At 36.2% G+C, this 21,509-nt stretch overlaps 1 protein-coding gene across 1 annotated transcript; it reads right to left on the bottom strand.

Annotated features, from left to right (window-relative positions):
* Positions 1-2,564: 2,564 nt before the first annotated feature.
* LOC144964832 (splicing factor Cactin-like) lies at positions 2,565-20,760 on the bottom strand. Its single transcript, XM_078899489.1, has 19 exons — positions 20,595-20,760; positions 18,239-18,415; positions 17,759-17,828; positions 16,187-16,240; positions 15,623-15,769; positions 14,422-14,493; positions 12,701-12,763; positions 11,545-11,599; positions 10,962-11,050; positions 9,954-10,107; positions 9,390-9,536; positions 8,895-9,004; positions 7,948-8,048; positions 6,635-6,881; positions 6,160-6,315; positions 4,599-4,682; positions 4,219-4,269; positions 3,501-3,563; positions 2,565-2,894 (listed from the first exon to the last, which is right to left on the bottom strand). Exons 1-19 carry the CDS (start codon positions 20,651-20,653, stop codon positions 2,769-2,771), a joined length of 2,025 nt encoding a protein of 674 aa, XP_078755615.1. The 5' UTR covers positions 20,654-20,760; the 3' UTR covers positions 2,565-2,768.
* Between the last annotated feature and the right edge of the window lie 749 nt (positions 20,761-21,509).

A 21,509-nucleotide genomic window follows, 5' to 3' on the forward strand; every position in this document is an offset into this window, starting at 1 on the left:
AGAGAGAGAGAGAGAGAGAGAGAGAGAGAGAGAGAGAAGGAGAAGGAGAAAAGGGGAAGAGGAGGAGGAGGAGGAGAGGAAGAGAGAGAAAGGAGAGAGAGAGAGAGGAGAGAGAGAGAGGAAGAGAGAGAGGAGAGAGAGAGAGAGAGAGAGAGAGAGAGAGGAGAGAGAGAGAGAGAGAGAGAGGAGAGAGAGAGAGAGAGAGAGAGAGAGAGAGAGAGAGAGAGAGAGAGAGAGAGAGAGAGAGAGAGAGAGAGAGAGAGAGAGAGAGAGAGAGAGAGAGAGAGAGAGAGAGAGAGAGAGAGAGAGAGAGAGAGAGAAAAGAGAGAGAGAGAGAAGAGAGAGAGGAGAGAGAGAGAGGAGAGAGAGAGAGAGAGAGAGAGAGGAGAGAGAGAGGAGAGAGAGAGGAGAGAGAGAAGAGAGAGAGAGAGGAGAGAGAGAGAGAGGAGAGAGAGAGAGGAGAGGAGGAGAGAGAGAGGAGAGAGAGAGGAGAGAGAGGGAGAGAGAAGAGAGAGAGAGAGAGAGGAGAGAAGAGGAGAGAGAGAGAGAGAGGAGAGAAGAAGAGGGAGAGAGAGAGAGAGAGAGAGGAGAGAGAGAGAGAGAGAGAGAGAGAGGAGAGAGGAGAGAGAGAGAGAGGAGAGAGAGAAGAGGAGAGAGAGAGAGAGAGAGAGAGAGAGAGAGAGAGAGAGAGAGAGAGAGAGAGACTGACTGACTTTTTGCAGGCCATATTATCATTTTGCAGCTTTTGCATTAAACTATCAATCTATCAATAAACCAAAAAACTCTTGCGTTCTCAATGGTGTTTGTTTTCAAGTGTGGCACAATAGAAGGAAAATCTATTTTCAACAGTCCATATCCCATATGATGCGATGCAGTGACAAGGGGAAAATATACCAAATTTTGAATTTTTTTGAACTGAAATGATACAAGGTGGGATTTAACATTAAAAAGAAATTAAACCTTTTTTCACGTTTTATTTTTGTAAATAAATAAATAATAAAATTCCCTTCATTGATCCCCAAGGGGAAAGTTGTCTTTAGGGTCTATTCCAATGGAAGACTTGAATAATCCAGGCATCAGCTGCAGTGCAATGCCGCAAAGTGAGTTGGGGTGATGGAGTCTAACTCAGTACATTTAGGATATGAATATGAAGCAAAGACCATTGTGCTGACCCACGTTTGTTACGATTTTTTCTTTGTTTAACCCATTTTTCACAATCACAATGTAGACCTCTGGGTGGGGATCCTTACCTCCCATAGTGGGCAGGGAGGTGCATGCTTTGTCTTCTATCCCCCCATACCCGTTTTCCAATTGTTTCCTGTCATTGTCTTGGAATGAGATTACTTAGTTTTGTCCTGATCCTTGCCGGAGTTCCTTGGCTGGAGGGAAACAGTTGAATGTATAGTTATAGTTTTGGGAGATGATACTTTTTTCCTTGTAAATTATCTCTCTGTTATGCATTGTATTATGTTTAGTTTACATATTATATTATATGATTGGTAAACATTTGAGTGTATTCCTCTTAGTTGGGACCTGTGCTTGTGTCTGGATGAGACTTTTACTTTTAGGTGATCTCAAACTAAGTATTTTGACGGTGTGCTCTTGGAATCTACATCTGTTCCCTATTTGAACCAATTCCCCTTTGTCTTACCTTTTCTTTTGTGCTTTAATTGTAATTCTAGAACTTTGTACTATCCCATTTTCTTCCTTTTTACTGGCACTGATATGATCCTTATGTGTTGCAATCTAGTAAAACCCTTAAAAACAAAAACAAACTGTAGACCTAAATATTATAAATCAGCATCTGATTCATTGCCATATCATACTAGTTTGAGGTCTTGGGTCATAGAGAAAGTAATATTGGTATGTAGTGCCAAGCCTGAATATATGACCTTGTGGCGTCGGTGACCAACGTTTATAGTGTCTTGTCCTGTTTCAGAGTCAATGCAATGTTGAACGTGGTCAGTGACTTATTGGGTTTGTTTGTTGCTTTAGGTCTCTTCCAACACAATTGAGGTTATATGAGAGACCGCTGAAACAAAAAAACAAGCAATCTAACAAAAATAGTACAAATGTAAATCAAAATCATAACCTAAAGATATCATAAGCTAAATTATAAATAACCAAGAACAAACAGGCAGAAGATTTACAGAAAAAAAATATCCCCTGTCAAAAATACAATCACAAACCAAAGAAGCAGGATAGGCTAGTAAAGAGAAGAAGAAACGACATCACTATCGGATCATACACCCATGCGAACATCATAGGTATATGATTCAAGGGTGATGCTCCCATCCAACCACCCGCTGACTTATTGGGTGACAATGATTGCAAAACTGCATCATTGTGTGGGTGAGATATTTCACACATCTCAACTTAAACGTAAATGAGTACACAGCTTAAGACAGTCTCGGATATTGTAAATAGCTAAGCATTGAAAAAAAATGATTACAGTCTATATGTTTTATATGAAATGGAAATTTAGTGGCATGGCGAATTCAAGGAAATGTGTTGATTAAAAAATGTGAATATCTATAAACTTCATAATCAATACAACAAAAGAATTGGATTTCTGCCTAATAGGCATGCATTTTATTTTGACAATATCATTGACATTGTAAAATAATGTAAACTCTGATGGCAATGAATCGCGTTTCATTTGATGTGATGATGATGATGATGATGATGACAGTGATAATGATAAAAAGTATGCAAGAGGTAATGCAGTTATAAAACATGTATATGGAAAAAGAATTAAATTGGAATGGCTATCTTCTATATCTATATCTTTTGAAGTGGAACCAGAGCTGAAAAATGTTGTTGTGGAACTGACATCGAAATCCTCTCTTGTAAGAGTACTCCCATTCCCTGTTAACGATCTTGAATCCAATATCCTGATGATAGACAACAAAACAAAAATTCAGTAAAAATGATATTTATGTAGAGCATTGAGTTGTTGAAAGGAGAGCTAGCAAAGTAGATAAAGCATTGCAATATTACGGTTTGAACCAGCATTTCACCTGAGCAAGAAGCTTTTCATACATTGGTTAGTCAGGGTTTATTTTGAAATTAATTAAAGAAACATGCTTTTATAGCTTAGAGGAAATTTAATTTTATTTCAATAATTTTTATTTCTCTAAGTCTCTAAAATCTAATGTAGGGTATATGAGACAGAGCTTGAAAAAAAAAAAAAGTGGGAAAATGGCAATGGTGGTTATCACAGCAGTTGTCTAAGTGTAACTAATATGAAGACAGAGAGCAATTGAACAACGTTGAAAGAGAGGAGCAAATATGGACTGAGGGGATACTAGGACAAACTGCCATTCCGATCAAAGGTCACCAAAAAACCCCAAAAAAATAAAACAAAAAGAAGAGCTGCTGTCGCTTACCCATATTCTTATGCACCTTAAGAGCTAAAACATAGCTGTACAATTAGATAGACAATAATTCAAAATTGTAAACATCAAGAATACAACTTAATAAAAATTTATTATACTTACCTCATAAGGGGGGCCAGCATGAAATCTGAGGAGTGCAAAATCTTTGCTGCCTTCTAAGGGTGTCTGAAAAACAAATAGCAAAGTACATTTCAAGTATTGCAGATGTAACTGTATTTTTATTTTTCAATCGATACAATACAATAATTGAAATGTCATATTTCCAAAAGTAAAGAAAACAGTTTTTTGTAGCTTTTAGATTAAAAGTTGTAATTGGCACTCTATTTTTTTTTTCTTCTTTGGCCGAGTGGTTAAGCCATTGCACTGTGACCGGAAAGATCCCGGGTTCAAGCCCCACTTCAGGTCCTTCCGATTTTTTCTTTGGGCAAGATTATTAACCTCCAATTTGCTCACTTGGACAACATGGGTGATTCCTGTTGATATAAAACATCTTGTTTGATGAATTATCTTTATTCCTTCATGGAATGCCTATGTGACGATATCTTATGATGTCGTGGCGGAAGGGCATAAAAGAGAAAAAGAATGACTATAGTAAATACTTAAATTCTGAAAAGGATATGAGATTAATCCATCTAATAGAATATTTGATGCTTTGTCAATACTTTTACAACATGATGGGTATACCAAAATAAGCTCTAATTCTAATACAGTCGATGATCTTACAAACCGATGCATTTTAAGTAGCAAGACAGAATGAGTTCAACTGAAAAGATGAATGCAAAGCACTATTTTTAATTTATTCATTAAAAATTGTACTTACCACAAAATACTCTGGTGTGTTTTGCTTGTCAATAAGATCAGGATAAAAAATCTGTGGAAAAAACAAAATTGTTTAATAAGAAATGCCAGCTAAAGGGAAATGAAGAAAAACTTTTCTTTATGTTATCAATTAATCCGCTTCCTTGTCAGTTTAGAAGGGAGGAAAGAAAGAAATAATGCAACACAAAAAATATATCACTGGAAAGAAAAAGTTATGACACCAAAACACTTAAAGTAATATCTGACCTGTTATACTGTCATGCATGCTTTCCCTTTTGGTTTTTATTCGGGAGTAGCTTGAACTTTTTTTTTTTTTTGCTTTTGTTCTTGTCTTTTTTATTTTATTTTGCAGAATGTCATAATGAGATAAAAATTACTTACATTGAATTTGTAGCCTTGAACAATTTTAGGGGGAGGGTTGTCAATGTCATAATGAGTTTGATTATATTTATTCCATTCAAAACCCTACAGGAAAGAAGGAAAGAAATTTAAAAAACATAAATACATGATAAAATTATCAAAGATTTGGTCATTGACTGTATTAAAGTTTTTAGATCACATTACATATTGTTCGTGCAGTAACCTCCTTATTGCTTTGATGCATATTAAATTGTTCTATAAACTGCTCTCTATTTATATCTACTGCTTGAACAGACATTTAATAAACAAAATCTCTGATTCAATCTCTGTCCTGATGAGTATCTATAGAGAGCAGGAAAAAATACCCAAAAAACTTGTGATAATGAAAACGAATATCATTAATTCTGATGAAAATAAACTGCTCTCTTCAAAGAATCTTTAAAGATGGAAACTGTTCGGACACATGCTCCGGCGAGATGAAAATATTACTTCAAACAAGGAGCAAAATACAGAGGGCGTACACCAACTTCACTTCCAACAACATTGAATCAAGATCTCAAAAAATATCAAATACATTTAGAAACAACAACCGAAGAACTGATTTCAACTACACAAGAAACATCCAACTGCCTCAGCACCTTAACACACATGATGACATTCTGAAGCTAAGAACACTTGCACTAGACAGAGATTTATGGAGGCAGATTACTAACTGGATAATAGAAACAGACTGACAAACTCGAAGTGATGCACAGATTCACGGCAAGCATCCATAGAGACTGCGCAGCCATATTTATTATTATTTTTATTTAAAGAATCAGATTCAGAAGCAATGCGGAAAGAATTTTAAAAACCAGTAAAAAGAAACAATTTTAAAGTTATGCTATTATATAAAACTGCAAAGATCTATTGTTTGGTGTTCAGACTCTGAAAATATGCTTAAGCTGCTACAGATTGTCCTAAATAGTGCTGCCAGATTGGCCTCACCTCTGCTTTGAAGAATTGCACTGGCTAACTTAAGAGACAGGCCAATTTCAAGGCATTAATCACATTTTTCAATGTCTGAAAAATACTGCTCCTCTTTATCTAACAGAAATTTAATGAGAAAGATTTGACATCCAAAGATTTGCAATTTTGGGGGTACTCGCTTCGCATGCAAAAGGACCGGATTTCAATCCTGATTGCAGTTGAGATTTTTTCTGACCCCTGCCCATCCAGCAGTGATTGGGTAGATGAGTCTGTTTGATCTAGTGGAAAGTACTTTGGGATCGACAAGCATTCTATCCAAAGGATAGGAGACATTTGTCAGAATCTGTTTAACAATATTCAATTGTCTGTGGTTCAAGAAATCCTTAAAATCCATTAAAAAAAAAACAACATGTAATTTATAAGAAGTGATTTTCTTTTGATGTAACGTGCCAACAGCCTTATGACTGAGTATACCATGCATTATAGAAGAGTCCATTATTTACTATTATTATTATTATCATCATCATTATTACTATTATCATTATTATTATTATTACTATAGGAGATTCTACACTCAACCTTTAAATGATAATATTGTTAACAAAGCTTTTACCGTGTGAACTCTGTTGAAGAATCGAGGCTTTCGAGGCCTGTATTTGTCTGACCACAGAAAGGCTTGTTGCTCTAGTCCTACTTCTACGCTGAACTGGGCTTCATCCATATCCATTCCCTCACGGGCTTTCTTTTCAAATTCTGTCTCACCATCAGTCTAGATCAAGAGACAAGAATACAATTATATTTAAGCAAACAAACAGTGAATTAAATATTTAAATATTGATTATCATATCATCAATCATTTTTCAGAAAAAAAGTGAAAAATTAATCATTATGTCAACAACCATTTTATAGAAACCAAAACAAGCTGAACTACCTTGTAAGTGATAGGCTCCACATCTTTTCAACTTAAATTATGAAGAGATAACACATTTAATAATCGGTAACATCGTATTCAATTGACAATTTAACCATCTCAAATGTGACAGATTCTACATTCGGTAATGAAATAATAGAAAAAAACAAAATCCCACCTTAACTCTTCCAGTATCAAATACTTGTTTCCGTGCCATCATTAATTTCTTTTCATCATCTTGTTCATCATAAATGACAGAATCAATGGTCAAGTCTTCTGGTTTGAAAAGTCTTGGAGAATAGCCTCCCTTTATATATTCCAACTCCATCAGGTCTTCCTCTGTCATTTCCTCTTCTTTTTCCTGCTCTTCATTCCCTTCATCTCCCCCACTTTCATTATCCTTACCACTGGCTTGAGGGTCTTGGCTGTAAACGATGGATTGATTTGGAACATAAATATAAAGCATGTTTCCATAGTTCATCATTAAAATAAATCCAATTCATAAAATAATATTTTGTATAATGAGTATATAAGAAAATATCATAAGAGCTCTTTGCCAGGGCTCATTAATAATTTCGAAAACAGAGCACGCCAAAATCTAAGTTTAAATTTAGATAGTTCATCTATATGTTCATCTTAACTTTTCGTAAAATTCAAAACTTCATTGTTAATGTAAAAGTACAGTTTCCTTATGAGAGAGGTGTATTAATTTCTTTTCCCCCCCAAAATATCTTTATTTAGAGAATATGATATTGATGTTGTGAATGTTGATAATGACAAGAAATGAAGTGAGTATAGAAGAGCCAAAAGATAAAACTTTTATGGACATGGGGAAATGAATCCAGGAGCTGAATGCTACAGCACTGCCACCTGGCCATGAGAGGGACGATCTACAATCGACACAATCCACTTCCCCCCCCCCCCCCCCAAAATAGTTCAAATGTAGTAAGTCCCTCTCACAATTTCATGAAGTCAACATACAAACACCATGAAAGATTACTTACAACTTGGAAAGAAATTTTGGAATTGGCAGAGGAAGAGAAAATTAGTGTGATGGTGAGAAGGAAAAGGTAGACCTGGATTGAGCATAACTTGAGGAGAGAGGAAAAGAACGATTCTGTAGTGGCATTGGAGTGGACTCCAGAGGGTAAGAGAGAGAAAGAAGTCGAAATCAACATGGCACAGATTGGTGGAAAAGGAGAAGAATGAAATTGGATGGCAAGCCTGGCAGAGACCCAGGACTGTAGCCAAGGAACCAGTGAAATGGAAGGAAAATGTCCGGGCCTTATGCACCAGCTGGTGCTGAGAGATTTAAAGTTAAGGAAAATGAGGAAATCTCCCAGCTTCTCCATAATGCCTACTTTACAGTTACTCTTGGTTATTATGGCAAACTTTTGATATCACGTTTGGGTAAAATTAAACACAATCTGCTCTGATTTAATGTATAATAGCAAATAAATACAGTCAGAAGATATAAGGAATTTAACTCACCTGTCATCATCTTCTCTTTCCCTGGATGGACCTGGCTTGGGGGATGATGTAGATTCTGTATGGTTTATCACAGGGAACAGGGGACCTGACTCAATTCCTTGCTGAGAAAGTGGAAAAGAACAGACACTGTGATGATGGTTGTGGGCTTGAGGCATCAGGAATGATGATGATGACGATGATGTGGTGATGATCATGATGATAATGATAGTAGAGTAAATGTGGACTTGGTGATATTAGAGGCGAGAGGGCCAAAAATAATGGAGAAATTTATAGTGAGAATGATGACTTTGAATAAAAAGCATTTAGAAATGGCAACATGTCACATACAGTGTATAGTTCTCAAGAAGTCAGCTTGCTTATAGCCAACACCCGATGGCGGTCCCATTCTTTCCCTCCTTTTTTGTTATCTTTACCAAATTTCTGCTATAAGTCAACAGCTACAGTGAGAAATCTGCTATAAGTCAACCAAATCCGACTGACTGACATGAAAGAAAGAAAGGGGAGAATGGGTGAGTGGGCTTGTGCAGGCACTCTGACTTATTTATCTACCACACTCCAACTGAGACTATCACTGGCTGATATACCACAATAGTTAAATAAACATCAACATGTTGATAGGGAGGATTGGTAATTAAGTTGAGTACAATGAATATTATTAAAGATGTTGATGGTTAAGCTCTGCAAGAGGGTCATACAATTGCTTGCTGGTAATGCGAGATACACTATTGGCCTCACCATACAATATTTACAGCAAAGACTTCAACAGCAATATAAATTATCTTTATCAATAGAAGACAAAACCTACTGCACACATAAATTTTGACACATGAATTTCCTTAAAATTTGATAAATTCAACCTCGCTTAAAGTGAACAAACTTTTATGGTCCCGAAGTATTGACTTAAAATGGACTTCATTGTATTAAATATTAACAATTTTCCTTCTTACCTCTTGCTTTAATTTCATCAGTTTATGTCTAAGGACATCTTGGTGCCTTTCCCTTAACCTCGTTCTGGCTTTGTGAGACTTTAACTGTTGTAACAAAGACTCCCAATAACCTGAAATCAATGGTGTTGTTGAATATTATGTTATTTATTTAAGAAGACTAGTGTATCAAATCAGCAAAAGATTGAAAACAGTTAACATAATTTCTACGACATTATTTGTCCTAAGATCTTAATATGAAAAAGAACAGCCTATTTATAACATACAACAAGAGATAAAGTGCTTCAGACAATGATATTAGGTGGAACAAGAATATGGCTGATGATCAGGTGCTTATTCTTCTTTTCATTGTAAACCGACTCTTACATGTCCTAAAAGGTTGGTTTAACAGTCTGTTGTTAATTGATGACTTACCAACCTTTATTATATCTAATTGATACAAGACTAAAATCTCCTTTAGATTCTATGAAAATCAACAGTATAACTATTGAATCTTACCAACATCAATGCCTTCCCCCCCACTGAGTTTTTCTTTGATTTGATTCTCCAACAGTTTGAGTTGATTGGTTGTCTTCCCTTTGAAGATATCTGAGATCTCCGTGTTGACTGCTGTATTGATTCCATCACGACGATCTCCCATGTATTCTGAAAAATATGTGTATGACAAAATTTACCTAATTTTATTTCCTCAAATCATAATAAACAAAGAGCCTATGCAGAAATACAGTCTGACTCTTGTACTGAATATTCAATATGCTGCCAATATATTATCAAAAATACTTTTTATGCCTATGATTGTGCTAAATTTGAAAGAAAAAAACTAAATGGATACAATAAAATTGTGTATCACTTTAATAAGCAAAGGATCACGACTTCATGAATTAACTTCAACTTCAATGCTGACCTAATTCCAATATTTCTCAAACATGGCATGGCAGAATATTAAGGCTTTATTGAATACATAATTCCTCATCTCAAGGATGAAACCCCCCACCCAAAAAAACCCAAAGAACCTACGAAACCACAACCTTGCCCATTTTACAAAAGGGAAAAGATTTTTACCTCGACTGGAAGCATCGATCTTCCTCAACTTGGACAACTCGTCTTTGGTAACTGTGATGATGTCCCTCCAATAGTTGGCATTTTTACCCTGTTCCAACTCTAAATACACCTTGATGTCCTCCAATAAGTCTTCCAAGTCTTGAATAGTTAAGCCCTAAATTGGGATAATTGTTTTACAATAAATAAAATCATCACGTCTTGTAAAAAAAAATATAAAAAAATGGATAAGGATAACTTGATATTTGATTCTATAGGGTCCAGCAACCGATTAGCTTGGTCTATTTTAGATCTGGTGAAAATAATTTGTATACAATCTAAAGAGAGGCAAGTTGTTACTTTCTATCATACACCACATAGACTAGGATTAAATCCAATTCCATGGAAGACTCTAGAATATAAGGAAGAATATAACGAACTATTTAAAATTATAAAACAATTTATCCAAGACATGACAAGTGGCATCAATGAAAAACTCATTTCTTAGTTAACTATATAAGCGAATCTCTTTAAAAAACTCTTTAGTTTTGATAAGAAAAAAAAAACAACTGTCCCCTTGTACTAAACATTAGTGACCTTAACACCAAAACATAGACTCTTCATATTAAACACAAACATTTGCCTTAAGGATCATCTTAACAATGCCACTACCACATTATCTCATTCGTCTGTAGTGTTTCATTCATCCTGTTTTGTTGATAAAGGGGAAACCTGAAACGTCCATTTTATCTGTTTTCGTATATTAAATTGAAGCTCACATTCAATTTCACATTGTATTTATTTCTTCAAGCAGCAACATTTACATCAGAGAGATTCGGGAAAATAGAGGGCTTACCTTTTATTTTATGAATTCAAGAGAATTGACAATAGGTTCGGTAGATATCACTGAAAGACAGATTTGCCCTCTCAAAAACGTGGCATGCAATCTCTATAGTCTTTTTAAAGCATCAGACAAGGGGATAAAATACCAGTTACAAGAGCCTAAGGGCTCAAAAGACCAACACTACTTACATAGAGGTAAGAGTAGGGTTCATGCATCTCCACAGCCAGCTCATCATCCTCTGCACTGATGTATTTTGCTAACAAATCAATTGGTTTGGCTGGGGATAAAAAGTAAAAGTTACACGTGACTGTATCTAACAATTTGAGAATAATAAGTTTTAATGCAATCTTTAATGCTTTCAATACCATTATTTTGAAAGGTAATTCGTTTCCCTTCAACTCAAAATCTCGCCTGGAGTTTTGAGAAAGTGGATGTTAAAAGTTTAGAGAACGAAAGTAAACGTACCCATATAAAAAAAATAAAGCAAAACACGACTTTACGCACTATATATATATATATATATATATATATATATATAATATATATATATATACTTTTTCAATTACTTGAAATATGACTTTTTAAATTACAGATGATGCCTTGTACTTTCTCTAAAAATTGAAGAAAAAAAAAAGATCTGGTTTATGTATTAGTCCACTCTCCAAATCAGAGTCTGTGCATTATCATTTATGGTAGAAATGTCTGAAACTGTTGTCAATGAAAAAGGAGCAAAAAAGAAAAAAAATATTCTTATACTAAGTGTATATTTACCTCGGCCGTCTTTAATACGGATTTCTGACCTTAGCTTTGCCTGATTTAAATGAAACTGAAAAAAGGAATAAAAATTAAATTAAAAAGAAACCCCAATCAATCATATATCCACTCAGTGTGAAAAACAAACAAAAGAGAAGGGAAAAAAATGGTGCTTGGCAAAGTGATTTAACATATTTCTCTTTTAATACACAGTACATTCCAGCCAATTGAAGGAGTAGAGATGTGAAGAAAAAAAAAATGGTTACTTAATTTGCATTCAATTATTTTCTCATAGATTGGAATGATCTATCACCTCATAATGATGGACCATTTAGCATCTGGAAGTAAGTTTGTCAGACATCGGAGGTGAACCAGATGCCAAAAAAAAATAAAAAATGGATTGTAAAATCATAATGACCATAAAGGTGAAATTTTAGATTAGCCACATTCAAAAAATATATTAAATCATAGCAATCAAACATATTCAGTTAACGCACGCCATTTTTTTTTTCTCAATCATAGTGACTCAATACCAATTTGAGAAAATGGGTGATGTTTGTCCTTTCTTTATATGAATTATCTAAATAATGAAACAATCTGTCTTGGGGTAAAAATAAAATCAAAATCAACCCTTTTGTCTTAAAATTTAGACAGCATGGAGCTAGAATGACTGTTTCCAGCCTTTAAAACTACAAAACCAAATAACTTAAAAATACTTTAAAAGATTTTTCTATATCATACATATATACACCCCCCAATCCCCCCCCCCCCCCCCCCCCCTCCCCAAACAATTTTATTTAGAATACTGGTTTCCTTAAAATATTTTCCTGAACGGTCTCTTGCATCAGTTTTATAAATGACACATCAAATAGTTGTGAAGTGCATAGGAATATAAATGTAATTGTCTGCAATGCCACAATATTTATCATTGCCCTGTGTAAACTTTAAATCAGTTCTTCACGGGGTGATAGCAAATAATTACATCAACATCGGATTTTAAAGATAAAAACAAAATACTGAACATATAATGTTTTGATAATTTACAACTCCCATAAGCTTAGATGCAAAGAGTACTTAAGACTTATTTTTTTCTTTTTTAATTTAATATATTGTACCCTCACCACTAATAATAAATCTGACATATTTACATACAATCCGAAAAGCAGGTACTTACCCCATCTTCTTGCTTCTCCCATGCTTGAAAATATTCTACTTCTTTTTCTCTTTGAAGCATTTCCTGTTAGCCAGTGACAAAAATGTGAAATAAGAATATTTATTTTAAAAATTCAAACAGGTCAACAACATCACAATGTTTGCTAAGGTGATTCAAACGAATCATGTAAGATACTTATTAACCCAATTTTTTTTCTAGTTAAGTCATTGTCAAAAACTTGTGGGGAAAAAAAACCCCCAAAAATCTAAATCCTTTTGAATCATTGAAGAAAAATACAAATTAAAAAATATATATATGTATGTATATTAATAATACGAGGGCTCTTTCATAATTAACCGAAAAATGCCTGTAAAATCCGCGTTTTTTATGCTATCAACAAAATTCTTGCACATGTTCATACCTTGACTCATCCTTCATTTCTCTACGTAACAGCCAAGTCTGTCGACACACTTCTGCCAACGCCGCACCATGGAATAGATACCCTCTCGGAAGAAATTTCCGTCAAGGTTTTGTAGCCATTTCCGCACATGGTCAACAAGCTCTTCATCGACATCAAAGCGCTTTCCTGCCAGCTCACGTTTCAGTGGCCCAAAGAGGTGATAATCAGATGGTGCGAGGTCTGGACTGTGTGGTGGGTGTGGCAAAATCTCCCATCCATATTTCTCTAACCAACCTTGCGTCACTCGTGCTGTGTGGGGTGTAGCGTTGTCGTGTTGCAAAATGACCCCGTTGGTCAACTGCCCTGGGCGCTTTCTGCGAATGGCCTCCCTAAGCTTGTCAAGAGTTTGGCAGTACCTTGCAGCATTGATTGTTTCTCCAGGTTGTAAGGTTTCTAACAGAATAACACCGCGACTGTCCCAGAAAACAGTTCCCATTATTTTCTTTGCTGACCGCATGACTTTGAATTTCTTCGCGACAGGTGAGGATGGATGTTTCCATGTCATCGAATCTTGCTTTGTTTCTGGGGTGCAATGGTGCAACCAAGTCTCATCACCGGTGACTATGCTGTCAAGAAAAGTCACATCGTACCCTAGATAGTCTCCGTCGGCGTTGGCAGTATGCCCGTGAACCCTGCGAGCTCTTGCTTCTTCTCAAAAGTTCCCTGCAGATGTCCAATCTTTGTTCTTTATGATTGTCTGTCAATTGCTTAGGAACCCATCTTGCGCGGACTTTTCTGGAGCCAAGTTCACCAAATACAATTCTATGGGCAGAGGTTTCCGAAATTTCAAGACTGCTTGCGATTTCATGAAGTTTCAAACTCCTGTCTTGACGAATAAGCTCATCAACTCGCTTCACATTGTCTTCTGACGTCGCAGTTATCGAACGCCCTCTCCCTTCCCTGTCTGTCAAGTCGGAATGGCCGGCTTCAAACAAATTACACCAGTGATAGACTTGTGTACGGCTTATAACATGCTCACCATATACACTCTGAAGTTCTTTATGAATTTCGGTAGGATTCAGACTTTTGACGTTCAAAAAACGTATGACAGCTCTGATTTCCTCCTTTGACCAAGTTTCAAGGTGGGCCGCCATCTTTAAAATTGTCTAGAAATTCATTGTGCAAAATGATGCACTTCATAATTTCTGGGAATATCCGTAAGGAAATAAGGAATATCATGTCGTTTACAGAATTAAAAAATCTCCACTGGTTGCTGAGCAATGGGCATTTTTTGGTTATTTCTGAAAGAGCCCTCGTAATAAAATAGCATGAACAGCATTACCCTTTCTTTCTCTCTTTCTTCCCTCTCTTTCTCTGTTTCAAGTCGACGTTTCTTGACCTTTTCCAGCTCAACCTGTATTGAATTAAAAACAAAAACATTTTGATCAATGAGAAATGCAGAAATTTTTCAATTGACAATTATTCAATACATTTTCTCTGGATAATGAAGACTAAAATTTTGAAATGCAAAATAAATGAAACACAGAACATCAAAATGTTTTCCACATTTTCATTGATTGATGGTGAATATATTCGAGAGGCATATTTACAGTTGTCTTGGGGCATTTAATAAAAACAAATTTTCCTTTATTCATCTCCTTTAGACTAAATCTTGAGAGAAGACTGAAATAACCAAGATGTATCATTGCATATTGAGAAATAACGGTTAAATCTATTGCTCAACGAAAAGTCTTTCCTAACCTCCATCTCATCCCCTTGTTTGTATTTACAAAACCAACAATTTAACAGTGATGATACTCACAAAAAGTCAAAAAGGAGGAAAAGTCTCGGAAAAACGGAAAACTCACCTAGAACATTCTTGCACCACAGGAAAGTAGGCAGGATGACTTCTTTTAAGTACAATTTTAAAACGCCCGGAGTCCAGTAAAAGGAGGAAATTTTATATATATATATTCTTTTTTTAAAAAAGGAGGTACTTTTTAAAGATTTATTATATTAAAAAAAAGTAAAAAGAGGAAATGAAGGAAATATCCGCGGATCGAGGATCTGAGGAGGAAAACCGAGGAAAGGAAAGAAAACCGCGGATTTCCGCGGATCCGCGGAAAAGTATCATCACTGATTTAATCAGGATCAAAAGAGAATGTCTTTTAAAAACAAAAGAGAATCATTATCCTTGTAAGAAAGAAAACCTTTTAGGTCAAAGTGAGCTGGTTGCATTATTCATTGTACAAAATGCCAAAAACATTAAATTTTTCTTTGAATAATCCATTGATCACATTTCATGACAACTAATCTATTATCTGATAAATGCACGACGCTGAAAAGAAATAGAATTCATCAATGTGTTGTTATGTTAACTTTACCTATTTGTTCTTCATTTCTCAAAGATCCAGATAACCCAATCTGTAACCTGATCGTGAAATTTTTATCATAAGCATTATTGAATGGAAAAAAGAATTGAATTTGGTACTGAATTACTCGCAAAAGTTAGAAGAAGAACATAATGTTAATAATAGACAAACCTTATTTTGGATCATTTTGGTCCTGTGCATATGTTGAATCTGCTCTGATGAGACATCACTGATGCCTTCCTTCTCCAGTTTCTTGGTCCAGACAAAAGTATCTAGAAGATGCTCATCTCCAAATGGGTTGTCAGCATTTGTGTACCCCTATAAGGAGTGAATTTCAAGGGAGAAAAAGATAGTTTACCAAAAACGTATAAAATAAAGTATTTATACAGCAACTATTCTGTGTAATAACAAAAAGTACCTTATCTATATGATGGCTCAAATATAGGTACATAAAATTGTATATATACGTGTGCTCATGGGTGTATGTAAATATCTATATACCCTTTGTGAATGAGTATATCTGTATGTACATATGTTTTCAACAACAATCTAATTGGTGAAAATGAAACAACAACTTTTTTTTCTGGCAAATTGTAAAAAGAATGGGTGCTATACAAACAACAGTACAGGTTTGACAATCAGTGATGTCTGTAGAGTGTTAATTACCGCTTTGAACAAAATTTCTTTTACCATTGAATTTGTCACCAGAAAAACAATAATTATTTAATTACTTACTAAGTAATCTTTGTCCCATCCCATCCTTTCCTTCTGCTTTCTGTCTTTTGCTTCCTAAATAAGAAGAGATCATGAAAGAAAAATTAATTTATTCATACAAATCTGGTAAATAAAGTGGGTTAGTGTACAATTAGATATGCTTTATCTTCACTCCTTAAAGATAGGGAGTATATATTTTGTTATATAACATCCTGAAGATCCTGCTTGTTGTTTTTTCAGAGCAGCACAAAAATTCTGCCACCACTTTCTTCTTGGCACTTTTAATGCAATCACACTTTCTGAAAGTGAAGACTCATTTTATCTAACCCAGCACTTGGATTAGTAATTTGTTTCTAAATTACTGGCATGACTAATTTCCATCACCTGTGGCTATGTCATAATCATAGACATTATTTCAACTTCCATTCGTAAATTTTTGTAAAATATCTTTGCAGAAACAGTTCCTAATGAAATTCCATGTGTAACCTTTGCTGTTTGTGCCCCTTTGTAGTGTTGTGGTATGAAACTTAGCTTCTGACCAGTAAATCTCTTGTTAGAGTCACGCCGTGGGAGACGAAAAATTGAGTCCTGGGAGAAGGCTCTTTATTTACATACTCTCACCATACTTATGAAAAAAATTAGTACCTGGCCAGTCTCAGTGTTGTCTCTTTCTAAAAAAAAAGAAAATGAATATCCCCTTACGTGATTTTATCTCATTTTCTATGTTGAATTCTGACTTGGAACTCTCTGTAAAGTGATTTGAGCACTTTTAGTAGATATTATGCTATGATTTTGGATAATTTTCAATATAAGACCTGTACTATGTCAGGATGAAGGTGATACCAAAAAGTGAATTTTAAGTTAAAATGATCAGAAATATGGAATTGTGTTGGTTTTTTGTTTTGTTTTTAATTTTGGAAAACATAAAGGTTTATTCAATCTCCTCAATAGAATGTATAAACTTGACCCAAGACTCTTATCTTTTACTATAAATTCAAATTTCAGCATCTCCATCACCCCAAAATAATACCCAATTTGAAAGGCTGGGTCATGTTTAATATCTGGGATCTGTTGTACCAAAACCTTGTAATTTAATGCTGTGTTGTTCCCTCATACTCCTCGCATTCATCTTTTTCTTTTTCCAAAACCAATAAATAACAATAATCATATTGAATGGAAGCTTCAATTTACGTAACGAAGACAGATAATGCGTAATTTAATTAATGTGAAGCTTACATTCAATTTGACTCTTGTTACTTATATCAGCAATATTTGCATTATTCCCAAAAGCAATGATGTAATGTGGAACGCATCAGATGTCTTAAAAACTTGTGAAAAGCACAGTTAAATTGTTTGCTATTTTCAAAGCCAACAGTAAGGCCACGTTTGGTACTAATTAATCGACTTATTTTTTTGCCTGAATCTATGTTGGTATTGGAAAAGAATTTTTATTTCCCCGAATGCCGATATGCAAATGATCACAAATCCAAAAATTTACAACAACTGTATAAGAGAGGCCTTAGGCAAGCCTTTGGTCTTTCATTCCTTTTTTTGGCGATACATGACATTGATCAAACTAAGAATAATTTTTACCTTTTTGGCCATGCGTCTTGCTCTCTTTTCTTCAGGAGTTTCAAGTGACTTTATCAGTTCCTTTTGCCTCCTGCAAAAAAAGTTAATGATCAAATTACAATCTTGAGAAGGTGGTTCGTCTCTGCTATAATCATTTAACTTTAATAACAAGCTTGTGAATCTGGAATACAGAGTAAGCAGCTAAGTAAAGATTCATTAAATGAAAGTGGTTTTTTTAAATTTGGCCTCTAAGGAGAAACTATCAATTATCTAAATCCACTTTAGTAAATTTAAAAAGAACTCGACTCTTGCACAAGCTTATAATTGTAAAAAACAAAAGAAAAGGAAAAAATATAATTAAAACATACACACACACAAACACACACAGTGGAGAGGATGGGGAGGGGTAATAGAAAAGGGGGAAGAAATCGACAAAAACAAAATTCAGAATGTTGTGGAATGTCCTTGTCTATAAAAACAACTTCAAAATCAGTAAATTACTGTCTTTCTTCAGCTTTCATTCTAGCCTCTTCTTCTTGATCAACACTTTTTGATCTACGACGCTCTAAAGAATCCGATCTGGACCGTCTTCTGTGTTTTTTTTTATGGACAGGAGACCTGGACCTTGATCTTGAATGCAAATCATCTGATGCATCTGAGTCCGATGAATGCCTAGATCTAGAATACAAAAGAATATAATGTTACTGTAACAAACACATGGAAACTAAATAATACTAAATGGTGACATCCAAACCAGAAGTCTCCATTTCTATCCTTCGTAATTATGTCAAAAGGTCGCAGGAGTGAGATTGTAACCAAAGAAAAATAATCAAACAAAATAATGCTATTGTCTCTAAAATGCCCACTAAAAATTATCTAGATGAAAAAAAAAGTACAAAGATAAAGAAAATATTGCAATCAAGGAATAAATTTCTACATTGTTAAGTTTTTAAATTATTGAACTTTTGGATTTGAGTCTCATTACTAATTCAATTATTGTAGACTGCCACTTATGGGTGGGTAGTTCAACTCTCAATTAATTTTTTATAATAAGGAACTTCACTTTTTTAAGGATCGTGAAACAATAGTTATAGTAGAGGTCAAGTTTATCTCCCGAGTGTTCGGAGAAATAGAGGTCAAGCTTATTTTCCTGAATGTTCGGAGAAATAGAGCCAGCCTAAAAGAATATTGTGGCAGCATGGAATGGCAGAAGCCACCCCCCCTTCCCCCCCCCCCCACACACACACACAATATCTAACACCTTGGAATTAAATCTAACTAATAAAATTACCGATACTAATTAAAAGGGTCATTAGATAAGCAGGTCTGTGGGGGGGGGGGGGGGGATACATATCTGTGTATTATATGACTATGACATTTGACATGTGATCACAGGTCTTCTCTGACTCTGAGTGGCACCTGCATATGAAAGTAGATGCAACCCAGAGAGGCTTACATATTTCTCCCAAACTGAGTGATGGCGTGGTGGGAAGGTTGTGAGATGAAGCCCAAACTTAAACTCAATTCACTCACTCAATAAAAACTTTAAAAACCGCTAAGGCTACTACTACTAAGGTCTCTGATTCTCTAACTCACTCTAGAGGAGATCTGAGTCTGAGTGGCAGCAGCCTCTTATGGTTTTCACACTACTATGTTATGACAATCGACCCAATAGCAAAGTCTGGTCCGCATTCGTGCACCGTCGCAAACCCGCCGGGTAGCATCGTCACAACACACCGTTCGACTAGATGCTCTGCCATCTCAGGTTCTTGCCCACAGCGAGTACATGTTGGACAGGTAGTAAGACCCTACCGATGAAGCGCACTGGCCGTGAGGCAGCTCCTCGACCGAAGCCGATTCGCAGTCACCCAGTGTCTCCTCTTAATGGTATCAAAGCCTGGCAATTTCTCACCAAGCTTAGAGGAGGTAACGTCCCCGCCCCCACGAGGGATTGAATTCGTCCAAACCGACTTCCATCTCGTATGTGCAGCTCTAGACGTAGTCAGGGATTCTGCGTACAAGGGTTGCCGGGACTTATTTCGGCTCGAAACGGGGGCGCCGTCCATTATGCGCATCAGAGGGGTATCCCTATTCCCTCTCTCTTTGATCTTACTCAGCCAGTTTCCCGTAATTGTCTCCCTCCGGACATCGGGGGGCTGGATCGCTGCCATTATCGAGACTTTCCACGGTCTCCTGCCATCGTTGCTTCCTTACCTCTGCCAGAGACTGAAGTAATCTATCGGCTACGTCCTGGGACTGGGTCTGCTGGTACTCTTTGTACAGCTCTTCCGACTCTGCTGTCCAGCAAGGGGTGTAGAATTTCCGTTTGCCCCGTGGAATAGAACGTTGAACGCTCTTAACCAGTAGCCTGCTAAATCTGGTTATATTCTCAGACTTGGGAGGAATGGTAGGGCAAACATGTTCGATACAGGAACTGAATTCCTCCCAGTCAGCCTTCCTGAAGTTCCATCTGCAAAGTGAGAGAGACTGCACCCTCGGTATTGTCACCCCCGCTATGACAAGAACCGGCCTGTGCTGGCTATGCGGAAAGTCCCCGAGGACTGTTCGCTTCACCTGGATCTTTACCTTGCAGCTGGTGAGGGGGCTTGAGCCACACGGGAGGGCAAAGGTGTAAATCCCGGTTGACCGTCACGAGACCATCCCGGGTATCGAGCCTACGAGCCACATGAGCTGCTCGCCCCGGTGTGTGACTAAATTTGTTCCAACCCGGTGACCGAATAGCAGCCGCTATCCCGGGCGCCACACTGCTTCGATATGATGGTTCCAATTCAGTACAGTACAGTCTGAGTCTGAGTGGCGAAAGCAAGAACCCAAGTTCAAGTGTAGGGAAACAAACCTCTTCTTATGCTTTGATGATTTGTGGTCCTTCTTATCCTTTCTTTTAGATTTCCCCATAATCTTGTGAAAGGGTGAAAGGTGATTTTATTAAAATACCAGACTCTAGTATCCTGCGTTCAGAAATCGTATCCTCGGGACAGTTTTCAGTTCAGTTTACAAATCAAAAGTTTAGTTTGATTGGAGTAGTCTCCCATCGCAACAAATGTTTCAACAGACAAATAAAAGCGTCGTGATCGTTTTTTGTTTTGTTTTTTTTCTTAGTTTATTTGTAGTTGTTGTTGTTGTTGTTGTTGTTGTTGTTGTTGTTGTTGTTGTTGTTTTGATTATTTGTTTCTTATCTTGTTTTTAATGTTTTCTTCTTTTGTTTGTCTTTTTTTCTTCCAAAGGAACATCTCTTGACCTCCTCTTCTTCCGACTCCTCCTCCTAATCTTCCTCCACCTCCCCATTCACCTCCACCTCCTCATCCACCTTCACCTTCTTATTCTTTCTTTGTGTCCTTTATGTCAATAGCTCGGCTTTATATTAAAAGTCAAGCTATGATGAAGGCTGCTAATGACTGGATGAATGACAATTATCGCAAACTCTGACCTCTGCTCTGAGCTCTTGGGAATTATGTGAAAATGAGTACTTGGCAATGACTGGAATTTTATTTGTGCAAGCCGGAGTGGTAACAATAAAAAAAAAAAAGAGGGATAGCTTGAGGAAGTTTAAAAAAACCCTGAACAAACAAACAAACAAACAAACAAAGGCGAACATTTCGGGTACACTCTTAGCTAACTAACAAACAGTTTTCACCTTCTTGTCTATGTATGTTTGCTCAGAGAGGTTACGCTCTGTAGTTTTCTTTGTTTGTTTGTTTTTTTTTCGTCTTTGAGTCTCCCCCTGTGACATCGTTAAAAATACACTACTACA

The sequence above is a fragment of the Berghia stephanieae genome, chromosome 2 (assembly GCF_034508935.2).
Source record: "Berghia stephanieae isolate SIO BIC M18660-M18661 chromosome 2, UCSD_Bste_1.3, whole genome shotgun sequence".
Classification (NCBI taxonomy): Eukaryota; Metazoa; Mollusca; class Gastropoda; order Nudibranchia; family Aeolidiidae; genus Berghia; species Berghia stephanieae.